We start from the raw sequence: 13,885 nt of genomic DNA, 5'->3' as shown, positions 1-13,885 counted from the left end.
TGTACTGTACTGTAATTTAGTTTATCTTAAATTGTCAGTTTGATATGTCAAAACACTTTTTGGACACTTTTAGCTTAGTGTTGTGACCTGTTTAGCCTGAATTTTGAGCTTAAAAATAGTTATTCATATAGTTTAGACTGTTCAGCTTAGATTTCATATTTTGAACACCTTGTAGCTTAGTCGTTGCCAGTTTAGCTTAAAAACGTAATACATACAAAAATTATGTTTCAGGCATTACTATTAAGTCTAAAAATAAGTTTTTTCTTAAATAATTTTGGCAACAATGCTAAAAATTTGAATGGTTATAATTTCTAATTTTCAAGAAAAAGTTAGTTTTTCTGATAGTTATACTTTTGACATTTTTGCATTTAATTTATCATTTTGTCAATGTCAGAAATTCGATTTTAAATGCTTTGTAGCTTTTTTAGCATTCCTGTCTAGCTTAATTTGTGTTTTTTGACAATTTTCAGCTGACATAGCTCAGTTCGACAATTTGGACACTTTTAGCTTAGGGTTGTGACCTGAATTTTGATTCTGACAATAAAAATCGATTTTAAATAACATTTTAGACTTAAATTTTGTTCTACATTGACAATTTTTAGCAAAAGTTTGACTGTTCTAGCTTAAAAGTAGTTATTCGTATAGTTTAGACTGTTCAGCTTAGATTTAATATTTTGAACACTCTATAGCATTAGCCAGTTTAGCTTAAAAACGTAATACATACAAAAATTATGTTTCAGGCATAACTATTAAGTCCTAAAATAAGTTTTTTCGTAAATAATTTTGGCAACAATACTAAAAAATTTGAATAGTAATATTTTCTAAATTCTAATTTTCAAGCAAAAGTTAGTTTTTTTGACAGTTATACTTCTTGACAGTTTTGCGTTTAATTTATCATTTTGTCAATGTCAGAAATTCGATTTTAAATACTTTGTAGCTTTTTTAGCATTCCTGTCTATCTTAATTTGTGTTTTTTGACAGTTTTCAGCTGACAGAGCTCAGTTTGACAATTTGGACAGTGTTGTAACTTGTCTCAATTAAAATATACGGTTATAATAATAACATTCATTAAATAATTTCAAGTTTTTTCTCAATTTTTTTGTGCCTTTTAACACTTAAAACTTAGGTTAGGTTGGTTTCACAATTGATTTAGTTTTTCACAAACTAATGGTATTTACCATAATAAACTGCCAGAATGGTAAGCAAAAATGATCCTTATAGCTGCAAATCATCATTAAAACAAATTTTGTCAAATATTAATTTAGAAAAAATTATTTTTTTACTACATCGTTTATAACTAGAGTTAATCGAAATTATACAGAGTGTGTGTTTTGAAAGATAACTTAAATGCACCTTCTGTAAACTTTTTTTAGTTTTTTTAGTATTACGAGTTAGGTTAGGTTTGATCTTTAAATCTTAGGTTAGGTTAGGCCTAAAAATTCCAGGACCGTACTGATAGTAATTTACTACTGAAAATATTTTAATAATTTAACGTTAAAAATCTTCAGACTTATAAATGTTAATTTTTTTTTAGTGTGTTTTTTTATGATCGATAATTGCATAAAACCAATTTGAAAAGTAATACAAGTTACTATAATAAATTCAAATAATAGTAAGCGATAATTAATTAAATTAAAAGTATTATTGATGAATTTTACTTTGTTTCTATAATAATTATTGGTTCTGTAGGGAAACCACAAAATATAAACGATTTACTGAAAATTGATTTCTATTTGTATGAGTGTTATGACAGCTTTGTACTGTAAAAGCTCTTCCAGTTTAGGGCAAGTTTTCACACATTTTTCCTAGTTGTATAAAACACAAATTGACAGGCGTGACAAACTCCGCACAACCGTTTTTCTGTGCCCTCCTAAACAGAGTGACTCGACTTTTTTAACTGCCCTTCTAGTTTCGTTAATTCTCATTAAACCTTCTTGCGTAAAAAAATCAATTTGAATGGTTTTTTACGTCGTTTCGATCGGGTTTAATAACGCGATGACCCCCTTTCGTGGGTGCTACGGGGGGCAGATGTTCCCGGGAACTCCTCTATTTAAAATAGGGGTTTCGGTTTCAAGATCAATAGTTACGTTGACCATATGCATACATTAATAGACAAAAAAAAATAACCGATTTCATGATAACCGTGAACAGTTTTCTCTGCTGGGTACTTTTTTTGATTAGCTGGGGGTCACAGTTAGTTGGTTATGTTTAACATTAATCTAAAAATTTAAAAATCGGTCCTTTCTGAAAATGCGTTTATTTGGAATTGCACCAAACGCATTTATTCAGTAGCTACTCTCGTGTGTGTTTGTTTTTAATAGTGCCGCCCCTTTCCTCTTGTCCACCCGCCACCCTCGTTCCGGGGGTTAATTTATTTCCCCCCTTCTTCCCCCACACTTCATCCCCGCCTGTTTGAACCAACCCTCCAATAAAATCTATACCGTTTTGGAATTGGAAGTTTGCAGTTGCATACGTGCACGACAAGCCTAAATGTCCATCCTATTTACTTATTTAACAGTAAAAGTGTGTGTCAAAATTGTTTAACAAACAGCAGTTTTGACACGCAGTCAAAAATAAAGTTTCTAGCATTGTCAGTAAGAAACTAGCTGGAAATGGCATTGTCAAATTATTTTTTAACAGTGTCAAAATAGATTGAGCTAAAAATTGTCAAGAAAGTCAGTTCAAGCTCGACAGATACTTAGCTAGTTTCTAACATTGCTAAAGTAATCAAGAAAATGTACTTTTTACACTTGTTGCAAAAATAACTATGCTAGAAATATTGAAACTGAACAAGGAAATATTAATTATACTATATTAAAAGTGATATTTTTCAGTTGAAATGGAGTTTCCCACCCTATCACTTTTTGCCTTGTAACTCCTTAAAGAGGCTCTTAAGGGTAAAAACACTTTAATACAATCTTGTAGAAGATAAAATTGTCTCCAACTTTCCTTATTTACACTTTTTTGTAGCTCCTTAAATAGCATAGTTACGCCCGGTCAAAATGCGGTTAGTTTAAAAAAGTATTTGAAAGGTCACGTGACATATTTTTAATTATCAAATTTATTTTTAAAAGGTACGTTATTCTTTTTTTAACGTCAAAACGAATCCGGAAGATCACGTGACCGTTTTAAATGTCAAAATATTATTTGAAGTCACGTTACTGTTTTTACAGTGAAATTGACCACGTGACCATTTTCAATGATGTGTCAATGAATCAATATATTTTTAAACATCTAGTGACGTTTTTTTAACGTCACAACGGAATATTACAGGTCATGTGACTGTTTTAATTGGCTAAATCGTATTTGAAAGATCAAGTAACCGTTTTTTACGTTTAAACTGATATTTTTTAAAGTCACGTGACATTTTCAATTATCAAACTTATTTTTAAATGTGAAAATATTATTTAAATGGTCACGTGACTCTTTTCACATTGAAAATAGTTGCGTGAAGAGTTTAAATCATAAAATTAATTTTTAAAGGTCATGTGACTCTTTTTTAATCGCAAAACGGAATCCTAAAGGTCACCTGACTGTAAATGGCAAAATGTTATTTGACGGGTTCGTTTTTCAGTTTGAACTGATAATTTGAAAATCACGTGACTCCTTTTAAGGCGCAACGGTCACCTGACCTGTTTAATGATTTTCAATCAACGTCAAAACCGATTCTGAATATCACGTGACCGTTTTTCAGTTTAAACTGATATTTTTAAAGTCACGTTACTTCTTTTTACAGTAAAAATGGTCACGTGACTATTTTAAATCCTTAATTTAGGGATCCTTTTTTTAACGATAAAACGGAATCCTGTAGGTCATGTAACTGTTTTAAGTGACAAAATCGTATTTGAGAGGTCACGTGACTGTATTTTGTTTAAAACAAACAGCAGTTTTTAAACTATTATTGACAGTTTTCTGCATTTTTAAAGCATTCCTTACAATGATCAATGTCAAAATGGATTAAACCAAAAAACTAATCTCCTGTAGAATATTTAAATTTACATGTTTTTTTTTTGTCTTCATTAAAAATGTTTGAAGAAAAGGACGAATGACGTTTTGTTTTCGTAAAAATTTGCAAATACAATCCTTGTAAATAAGGCTTATTATTGTTTACCACAATTTCAGTTTCTTCGGGTAAATACCATTAGTTATTAAATTAACTAAATGACAAAATCCACCTACATTGTCTACAATCAATTTTAAAATTGTTTATAATAATAAAAATCGCTAGAAGAAGATATCGCTAGATAGAAAGATATTGCGCCCCTTGTGGCACATTTCCAAACGAATCTCAGCCACATACTTTATAGTAACTTGTAAATGTAAATACCCACTTAAACCGCTTATTACCATCGCATTCCTCATTACTGTCATTTACTATACATTCTGCTGATGTTAGATCGGGTAAACCGGGAGGCATTTACATTAATCGAGGGCCCCCTTTTACATCTTGATACACACAGCTGATTTCCTGCGAAGACGATTTATGTTCCCGATCAAAAAAACAAAAAACGCCGATCAATCGGGACAGCTGATGTTCTTCAATTGTTTCTACAGAAAAAAATATTCGTGGGGCCCCCTTTTTACGTAGTACCATATGGTAAGAAGAGTAATTGTTTCGTGTGTATTTCGAAGGTACACCTTTAACCGTGTTTTTTTTTTAATGGTGGTAATCTTTTAGGTCAGTGGCGTTCGTAGGTGAAAGGGCGGCTTGGCATTTTGTCGACGTTGAACCACCCACAATGCGCTCATTACACGGATACACCTGTCTGATTGCGGTCTTATCGATAAAAACGAGTATAAAAATCGGTTTTAACGTTTTCTTATACCCCTCCCTAGTTCCACGAGTTTTGTAGGCCACCCCCGAAGGCAAAATAGAAGGCAGGTGAAAAAGTTAGTTGACTAGGTGTTAACAACGCCATTGTGGGTACTATTGTTTTAATGTGCTGTCAAAAATCACACCAAAACTACTCTAAATGAATATTAACACTAGAAAGTCAATGAAATGAAAACAGGTGTTTTGGATGGTCGTTGGCATGTTAAATCAGTTTTCGTAGTTTATGATTGGTCGAAAAAAACTGCTTTCAGCTTGCTGCTTAATCATAAACTAGCAACAGCACATATAGACTTAACCTCTTCATTTTTTCCTACGAATCAATCGATTGCAATGCGGGAATTTCACGTACTACAATCAGCCACATACATGTTTTTTTTCTGTCGTAGGTGAACGTCCATACAAGTGCCATTTGCCCGATTGCGGCCGGGCCTTTATCCAACTATCCAACCTGCAGCAACATTTGCGCAACCACGACGCGCAGGTGGAAAGGGCAAAAAACCGCCCTTTCCATTGCAACATTTGCGGAAAGGGATTTGCCACCGAGTCCAGTTTGCGCACGCACACGTCCAAAGTAAGCCATGTACGTATGACACTCGGTTATTTTTTGGTTTGGTTTTTCAAAATGGCTGCCAGTCACTAGATGGCGTTGGAGACGCGTCTGGCGACTGTCAGTTGTCAGTTTTAATTTTTAGGTTTTGTTTGGTTTTGTGTAGAGTTGGGCACGCCGGAAATAAATCTTGCTGGGAACGTTTCCGTTTACCGTCATTTGTCAAGTGTCAAATATCATTTTTACTTGTCAGGTCGCGTTTTCCACAGGCAAAACTAGTATCACTAGTTTGTTCTATTCTATGAAATGTCATTGAAACAATACACCTTTTTTGCAATATGTTAAGATAATGAAAACTACAACATTCAACTAAACTACAACATTGACAGTTTGACATATCAAATGTCAATGTCAAATACGTCATACAATCAAAAATAAAAATTGCTAATTCTTCCCAGATTTGCCCAACTCTAATTTTGTGTAAAGCTGCGTTTAACTTATCATAGAATTGTAAAAGTGTACTAGATAGGAAACATCCCATCCCATTTTAGGATTTTTAAGTTAATCGCAGCTTTATATCTAGGTCCCGTTCATCCACCTTCAGGTAACTTTACCTGCCAGTGGCTGAACTGAACCTAAAACAACCTTCAATTTTTTTCTGTACAGTTATGGTTATTTCACACACGAGTAGATTTGGTTTTATTATTACTTTTTAGGTTGATTTTTTCGTTCCTACTTTGATTTTGATTTATTATGATTTTTTTTGTAGATTTGCATAGCTGATGGCAAAAGTGTTGAAGCGACGACACGTTTTGTCCCGACACTTGTATCATTCCATCTAATCGGCAAATGCGATCGGTTGCGTGTTATTTTTTCGGGACTAAAGTGGGTGGAATAATTTGTTTGATATTATGCACGTTTGTGGATTTTTTCTAGATAACATCTCGCGACACGGTAATTTGCCCGATTAAGAAGGGCCGTCCGTTTATTCAAACAGGTGGATGACGGGGGAAACACCCTGTAATTGTCGAAACGTTTCGGTAATTTGAACCTGAAGGAGGTTGTTAGGCTATAAAATTGACAGCTGTCAAGAAAACAAAGTGTTTTGATCCAATATCTGTACTTTATTAACTTTTATTTTTTATTCTCTGTAAAGGAATATTTAAGGGCACTGAACATTTTGATTTTTATTACTAAAAATGTCCTATTTTCAAAGTCAGTGACAAAATGGTGACTTACAGTAAAACAGACACTAGATTCGTGTTTTTCAAGCCAGAATTAGTTAAAATGGTCACCTTGACACGTTAAACTCGAGGTATTAGTAGCACAAACCTTCATTTCAGTACAAACCTTGTTTATTGGAAACAATATGGACACATCATATGACCGTAGGTAGGTAATGAATGGAGGTATCACGTGACGTTGAGCGGACACTGTTAAGTTGCTCCGTTTGATCTCTAGAGGGCGCCAAACTTGATTACCTTTAGTCGGACATTTTTTTAAATATCTCGAAAACGGTTTGAGTTAGAAAGTTTTTACGATGTCTGCCCTACAAAGAGACGTAACTGTTATTAAATATAACATTTTTTCATACAATAGACCTTAAAAAATGGAAAGCTAAATTTTTGACATTATTTTTAAAAAATTTTAAAATTGTGTTTAATTACCTTAATTACTTTAGGTTAATGATAGAAATGTGGTGTAAAGTGTCAATTGTTAAAATGTAATTTTTTAATGGTGCCACATCTTGAAAACTGCAAAGTTACAAAATGGCCTCAGTTACAGCAAAACGGACACCAGATTCGTGTTTTTCATGGTCACGTTTTAATCAACACACGTACAATTTTAAGTACAACTGAAGCAAAGTTGAGGTTTGAATATGACAGATCAGATGATGCAAAATAACACAGTCTAATCTCCACTTCAACAGCCAGTGTTGGGGAAACTGGGACTTTAGTCAGTCACGTAAGAGAGATATACAGGGTGAAAGTTTTAGTAAAGCAACAAAAAAAAAACTAATTTAACCAAAAAATGTGTGACTGAACGTTTTAAGATTGTCATTTTATGATACAGGACAAATTCTATGGATATGATAGATCTATATCTAAACAAAACATTTTTAGTCAAAAGACACTGAGAAACATGTTAATTTTTGATTTACGTCTCATAACATTTTCTCTAGAACTACTTATAATTTTCGTTGATATCATTTCATTCAAGTTAACCAAACCACTTGACTAAAACTGCATTTATAGCAGATTATCCCTTCCTGTCAAGTTTGGACTTAAAAAAAATCCCCGTAATTACCCAAAAACCAGCAAGTGATGGCCACAAATCATCGCGATCATTTTTCAACCCCTTTCATCTATATTTTAAAGTAATCGGGGAGTTTTTCCACCACTTTTTGCCCCTTCACGTAGAAGAATCACCACTAAAAACCCCTTACTATGCATCTCTGATTTAGTAGTGACTGGTTGTTGTGTAGTCAATAAACTTGAAGTTTTGGATTGTTTTAAGGGTTAAATGAGACTTGATTTTTCTGAAGTATTTAGCTGAAAGTGTCGTAAAACTCTTTGGGGATAATCCGTAACCACCTAAACACCAAGAAAAGGGTTAGAGTAAAAATGAAGGGGTTGAAAAGAAATCGGTCCGGATTGCCGAGAACCGGCTCGGGCATCAGGTGCGACTTTAATCGAAAAATCTCGTAGTAATCCTTTAATTATTTTCTTAAATATTCAAAAGTTTTCGCGAAAGATCTCCCGAAACTCGTCTCCCAGTATTACGGGAATTACTTTTTTTTCGGGAGGCATCTGTTTCGAAAACGACTAAAAGTACTGATGGGGCAGAGAAAGGGGGGGGTGTGTATGTGAATAAAAGTTTTTTAATCCAAAACCGCCCAAATCAAAAGCTTTCGGATCGTTCTCACGAAAAACCCCAATTACTTAATGTCCAAATTTCATAAAACAATTGAATCCAGTTTGGGTTATAAATTATTATGAAAGATGGCGCCGATTATACGGCCGAAAGTTTGAAAAAGATGCGTGCATTTTGAACATTAAAAATAAATAGCGTGCCACGGGCCATTTTGTTTCTGCTTTATTCTACTTTTGTGGTTCTCTCTGGTTTTTGTCTTGTTCCCCTTCAGGACCGTACTCTATTGTCCACCCAATTACTTCGAAACCCAAAACTGTTTTCCAGTCAATTTAACTGAACGGAAATCGACAACAAATTGAATTCAAATTAGTTACTGCAACGTCAGAATGTGCTAGTCTAGTCCGGACCTGCCTTGATATGCCCCTACTTTATTGCTGATTTACATTTAGGACCTTAGTGAAAAAAGACTAACCGTGTAAATTCGTTTTTCGGAATTTACGTCAATGATAGAAAAAGTTTTTGTCTGGATGATACCAGCCACGATAGCGATAATAAATCACTTTTAACGGTCACGAAACTTTTTCATTAACTCTAAAAAAATCTGCATTATTTGGGTTGTAACTGTGTAAACGTAGTCATTTGAACTCAGCTGGTAAGCCCACGTGTGTTTAGTATTTGTTTATATTACAGCACTGTGCGTAACTCTACACTTGTTGGACAATACATATTAGATAATAAAATATGATACTTTTTCCAAAATCTGACAAAACCAAATCTACTATTTTTTTAAAACAAATTTTACTACAATTACGCGCTTTACGCTCCAGTATTTTGTACTTAAGGGCATCGGTAAAGCAAAACTTCTTATGGGAGATTCAATGCATTTTATGACAATCTTTTAACCCAAATTAAAAAAAAACTAGGCTAGATATTGCTGTTTTTTAAATGGCATATGAAAGAAGACACTTGCTAGAATGTGCGAAAGTGAATATAATATTAATAGTACGTCAATCAAAATATTTAGAAGCATTTTAACAAAATGTTAAAATTACCATAATTTTCAAGTCACTATTTTTCCTACCTGCAAAACTTTTTTGGTGACAAAAATAACTTTCGCACGATCCCCAAACCTTTAGCTATTTAATAAAAAAAAGTCGTAATTTGGGTTAAAAGATAGGACTAAAAAATTGCTCGAATTAAGAAGCGGAAATCTTGCATCTTTGTTCCATATCACTCTAGGAGCCTCGTTGCTTAAACAGTAATGTCTGCGTTAACACTGCCGTAGTTTTATCGACAGAAACAAAGAACGAACACTGTTTTTTATATATTTTTCTACACGTAGGCCAAGCATCGCGATCGAAAAACGTAAAGTCTTTACCGATCCTCTTAAGTGTGAAGTTTTTGCCCCACAAAGAGATGCAACTTTTATCACATTTTTCAAGACAATTCGCCGGTGGATCTTAAAAAATTGACATTTTTAAAGAGGCTACATTTTTTTGAAATTTCTTTTAATTAGTTTAGGTTAATGATAGAAATGTGATGTAAAGTGTCAATTGTCAAAATGTAACTTTTTAATGGTGCTACATCTTGAAATCTGCCAAAAATGCCCTAACTTCAAAGTCTGCTACAAAATGGTGGCAGTTACGGCAAAAAGGACCCCAGATTAGTGGTTTCCATGCCAGAATTAATTAAAATGGTCACCTTGACACGTTAAAATCCAATATGGCAGCGGCAGTATTAGTCATTTTAGACTTTACATTATTCGTGTAAAATAGAAGATTGCTTGTTTACAACCCTAATAATTTTGATTCTATTTTCAAACCACGGTGAATAATTTCAATTTAAATTATCAGTGATTCTCAAACCAATACTACAATACAGCAACCAATGGATTCTTGTGTATGTACCTAAAAATTTTCAAAATTTTTGGTGGTTCATATAATTTTAAAAACTACTAAAATATTCAGATTTATTTTTTTTTTGTATAATAAAGCATAATTAGTATGTAAACATACTCAATTAAAAATTGTTATAAAACTCAGACATTTTTGTAACAGCATTTTCTCTGAAAACAAATGAGAATGAATTACACTAGCAAACTGCCTTCACTTTTGTAAATATTTTGAGAATGTTCCAAACATTAGAAACAGTTTGATTACCACTGACTTCTCAGATCCAGAGCCGTATTTAAAACAGGAATGTTAGATTTGCAACTTCTGAGCTTCTTAAATCTTCAATCAATTTTTTTTTAAATAAAAAAACAGGTTGTACCTTGCAACTTTAACCTACGAAACATGTTCAAATCAAAGGGAAAAAAAACACATACACCGACATAAATCACCATTAAAACATGGTTTAAATGAGATAAGCGTTTATACTGGCAAGGCCGTTGGATAAAAATAATAACCCAAGTTCATTCACTTTGATATTTTATTGCAACCTTCCTAACCTATCTCAACGCCAGTCCAGGGTCGGACTATCAGGGCTTACGTCATCGCCCTTTTGTTACTGTTTCAACAAGCCAGTAATTAACATGTTATTAACATTTTGTTGTACACGTTCGGTGAAGGCTAATTTACAGAGAGATTCAAATAAAATATCCAAGTCAAACCAGCAGACATTATTTGCACTTGAGCCACCTTGTATATTGGATGACAATATGGTGAATGGTTTTTTTTTTAATTGTAGATTTAATAAAAACAGGTATTTTCGTAAAATACCCTCTAATAACACATTTTTACCCTAATTTGGTCTAAACAAGACACGCACTTCTATCCTCGTCTGTTTGGTAAAAATCGCGTGTTTGCCATCTTTGTCGGTCGCGTGACCGCGCCGTTTACATCCTCGCATTTTTTCCCGTCTTTTTTTCCGGAAGTGGGTGGAGTGAAAAATTCGCTTGCGTGAAAAAATTACAAATAAAAAAAGTCCGGGAAGGAGGAGCCTCAAATCGTCCGCAACTAATCACCGGTTGTGGCCACTCCGGGAAAATTGCCGGTTTGCATGGGATATAACATGAAATTTTCGGATTTTTTTCCTGGTTTGTCTTAGACTTTGGTCGGGAAATTTCAGCTTTTATACCACTGCACGTTTATTTAACCTCAAAAGCCAAAAAAGCTCATAGAAATTGCCAAAAAGTGTAAAGCAACCAAAAAAAAAAAAAAACTTAAACATCATTAAAAACATAAATTTATGCTTAGTGAGTTGACACACCCTGTAAGCACCGTGAAACTACCAATTATCTACTGCTAACCAGAATTTGCAAAATAATCACAGTGTATCAGAAGTCAGTGAAGTAAACCCAGTCATTTCGACACTAGTTATTATAGAGTGTACTTTTGCGTGACTTATTGTTTAGGACGGAGATGTGCGTTTACACAGTTCTATTTAAATCATGATTAAAATAATTCTTATAACAAAATAGTCTCTTAAAAATACATGCAAAAAACTCACATTTTGGTGTTAACTATAAAGTCGAAAATCGCTTCACATGAATTACCTTTTTAACGAGATTTGCTGTTTAAATTCGTATTCACGACAAGCCAAAATAAACCTTATTAAGTTTTTGTTGAATTAAAATTCACATTTTAAATGTTCCTAAAATTTAAATTGTCTGGAAACAATTTTCACTTTTTTTAGTAGTGTACAGGGTGTCCCAAAGTCAACTGAAAACGTGTGGATTACTTTCAAAAATCTATTTTTTTCTCAGTTTATTTGAAGAGATAATTCACTTCCAGAAAAACACGTTTAAGTGCCATTTTGTTTGCTTGATCACGTGGTGTCATAATATTCGAAATGCGACGTTTCAATTTTAGGTTAGGTTAATTAGTTTTTTCAAATTTGACTTTTATCACCCTGTAGCACCAAAATTGTGTATTTTACTCAAATTTTTAAGCTTAAAAAGGAATGATTGCATATAAAGTCGAAATTTGCTTCACACGAATTGTCATCTGAACGGGATTTACTGTTTAAATTCGTATTCATGACAAACGAAAATAAACCTCATTGACGACAAAAGTGTAAATTACGAAAGTTGTAGATAATTTCGTCCTCTATAAGATTGTATAAGGTGTTTTTGCATTTAAGATACCCTTTAAGGAGTTACAAGGCAGGAAGTAAAAGGATGCATCAAACTGTTTTTTTTAAACTAACTCCATTTTGACTGACCGAAACTCCGTTGTTTGAAGAGGTACAAAAAAGTGTAAATAAGGAAAGTTGTGAGAAATTTCATCCTCTACAAAATTGTATTACGGTGTTTTTGCATTTAAGGGCTTTATTAAGAAGTTATAGGACAAAAAGTGACAGGGTGCAGCAAAAAAATGTTTTTTTTTTCAGTAGGCTTCGTAGCTGTCTTATAAGGCCCGTAATCGCGCTTTGGCACCCTACGTCACTTTTCAACTATAACCTCAGATATTGGCTCGGTTAAAGTTAATTTAAAAAATTTTGATTTTTTTCCAAATTCCAGGGTAGGTCCTAGGAAAAGTTAGAGTATTTCAGTTTTAATTTTTTCACAGCCAAACGGAGCATTTTATAAAAAAATTGTATTTATGATAAAAGTTGCGTCCTGTTGAGATACATTTACAATAAAAATTTCAAACAAGTCGGACAGTTTTCGAGATATTTACAAAAAAGTACGAAATGAACTGACCAAATTTGGAGCCACCTAGCGGCTAAACGGCATAGTCCGCGCCTGCTCAATGTCACGTGATAGCCCAATTCATTGGCTATCTGCAACCCTGTAATATATTTTTATTGAATGTTTCAAATAAGCGAGTTATTAGCGATTTTATGGTAAAGTGCATCAAAATTATGTCAAAATTACTGTTTCTTGTAGCTTTAGCTGCCTTGTAAAGCACCATATTGGTACAATGTTAATCAAATTCCTGGTGTAGGCTAATAAAGGCCTCAGAAACTTAAATCTGGTGTCAAAATGACGCTAACTGGTACCATTTTTGAGATGACGGCGATATAAGGGCGATTACAGCCCTGACACTTTTTCCCCTCCACTACGTGGAGTAAGTAAATTTTACGTTTTAGTTTTTTAAAAACCATTATCAGGTTTGTTTTTCTTAATTGCTGGTCTGAATTAAATTTTTATTCATTTGAAACTATTTATTTTTAATAAAAAAAACACCAAAAATTTCTATTTTTAGTGCATTTACCATCCTGTCATAAACGTATAATTTCTTTGAAAATTACAATTTTTTTTAGTTACTTACAGACATATTTCTTTATTATCCGAACGATTTGTACACTTCTTTTGCTTTTAAAGGGACGAAAAGTGGTACCCAGTCTTGCCAAACATGTTTTACTTATAAATATAATTTGTCCTTGTTGTGATAAACTCAAAACTTTCTTCTTAGACAGTACAACAAAACAAAATTTAATTATTATTTGTACATTAAAAGTACAATAACTGTTTAAAAGGTTTTCCCCATTTGAAACCACCTGAAGTTTATTCTAAATAAGTTTTCGTATCTGTTTTTGCTTCTGGTTAGTTAGTTGCGTTTTTCTAATTAACATCGGGAGTTTAATGTTGCACCGAAATGAGATAAAAAGAACGAAAGGTAAAAATTAACGAGTCCAGTGGCGTACCCAAAAAAACTTTGAGATTGGGAAATTTTTCGTCGTAT

At 33.2% G+C, this 13,885-nt stretch overlaps 1 protein-coding gene across 9 annotated transcripts in view; it reads left to right on the top strand.

Annotated features, from left to right (window-relative positions):
* The window catches only part of dati (zinc finger protein datilografo), a 150,109-nt gene that overhangs the window by 115,016 nt on the left and 21,208 nt on the right, over positions 1 to 13,885 (top strand). For 8 of the 9 annotated variants that reach the window (XM_081974613.1, XM_081974615.1, XM_081974612.1 and 5 more), the window contains one exon: positions 5,221 to 5,414. In XM_081974613.1, the coding sequence (XP_081830739.1) occupies positions 5,221 to 5,414 (194 nt within the window). The remainder of the gene's footprint in view (positions 1 to 5,220; positions 5,415 to 13,885) is intronic. The other variant, XM_081974616.1, reaches the window with a different exon arrangement.

The sequence above is a fragment of the Ips typographus genome, linkage group LG3 (genome assembly GCF_016097725.1).
Source record: "Ips typographus isolate SLU linkage group LG3, UJ_Ityp_2.0, whole genome shotgun sequence".
NCBI lineage: Eukaryota > Metazoa > Arthropoda > Insecta > Coleoptera > Curculionidae > Ips > Ips typographus.
Note: the sequence above shows the minus strand (reverse complement) of the source record. Positions and strands in the feature narration are given on the sequence as shown.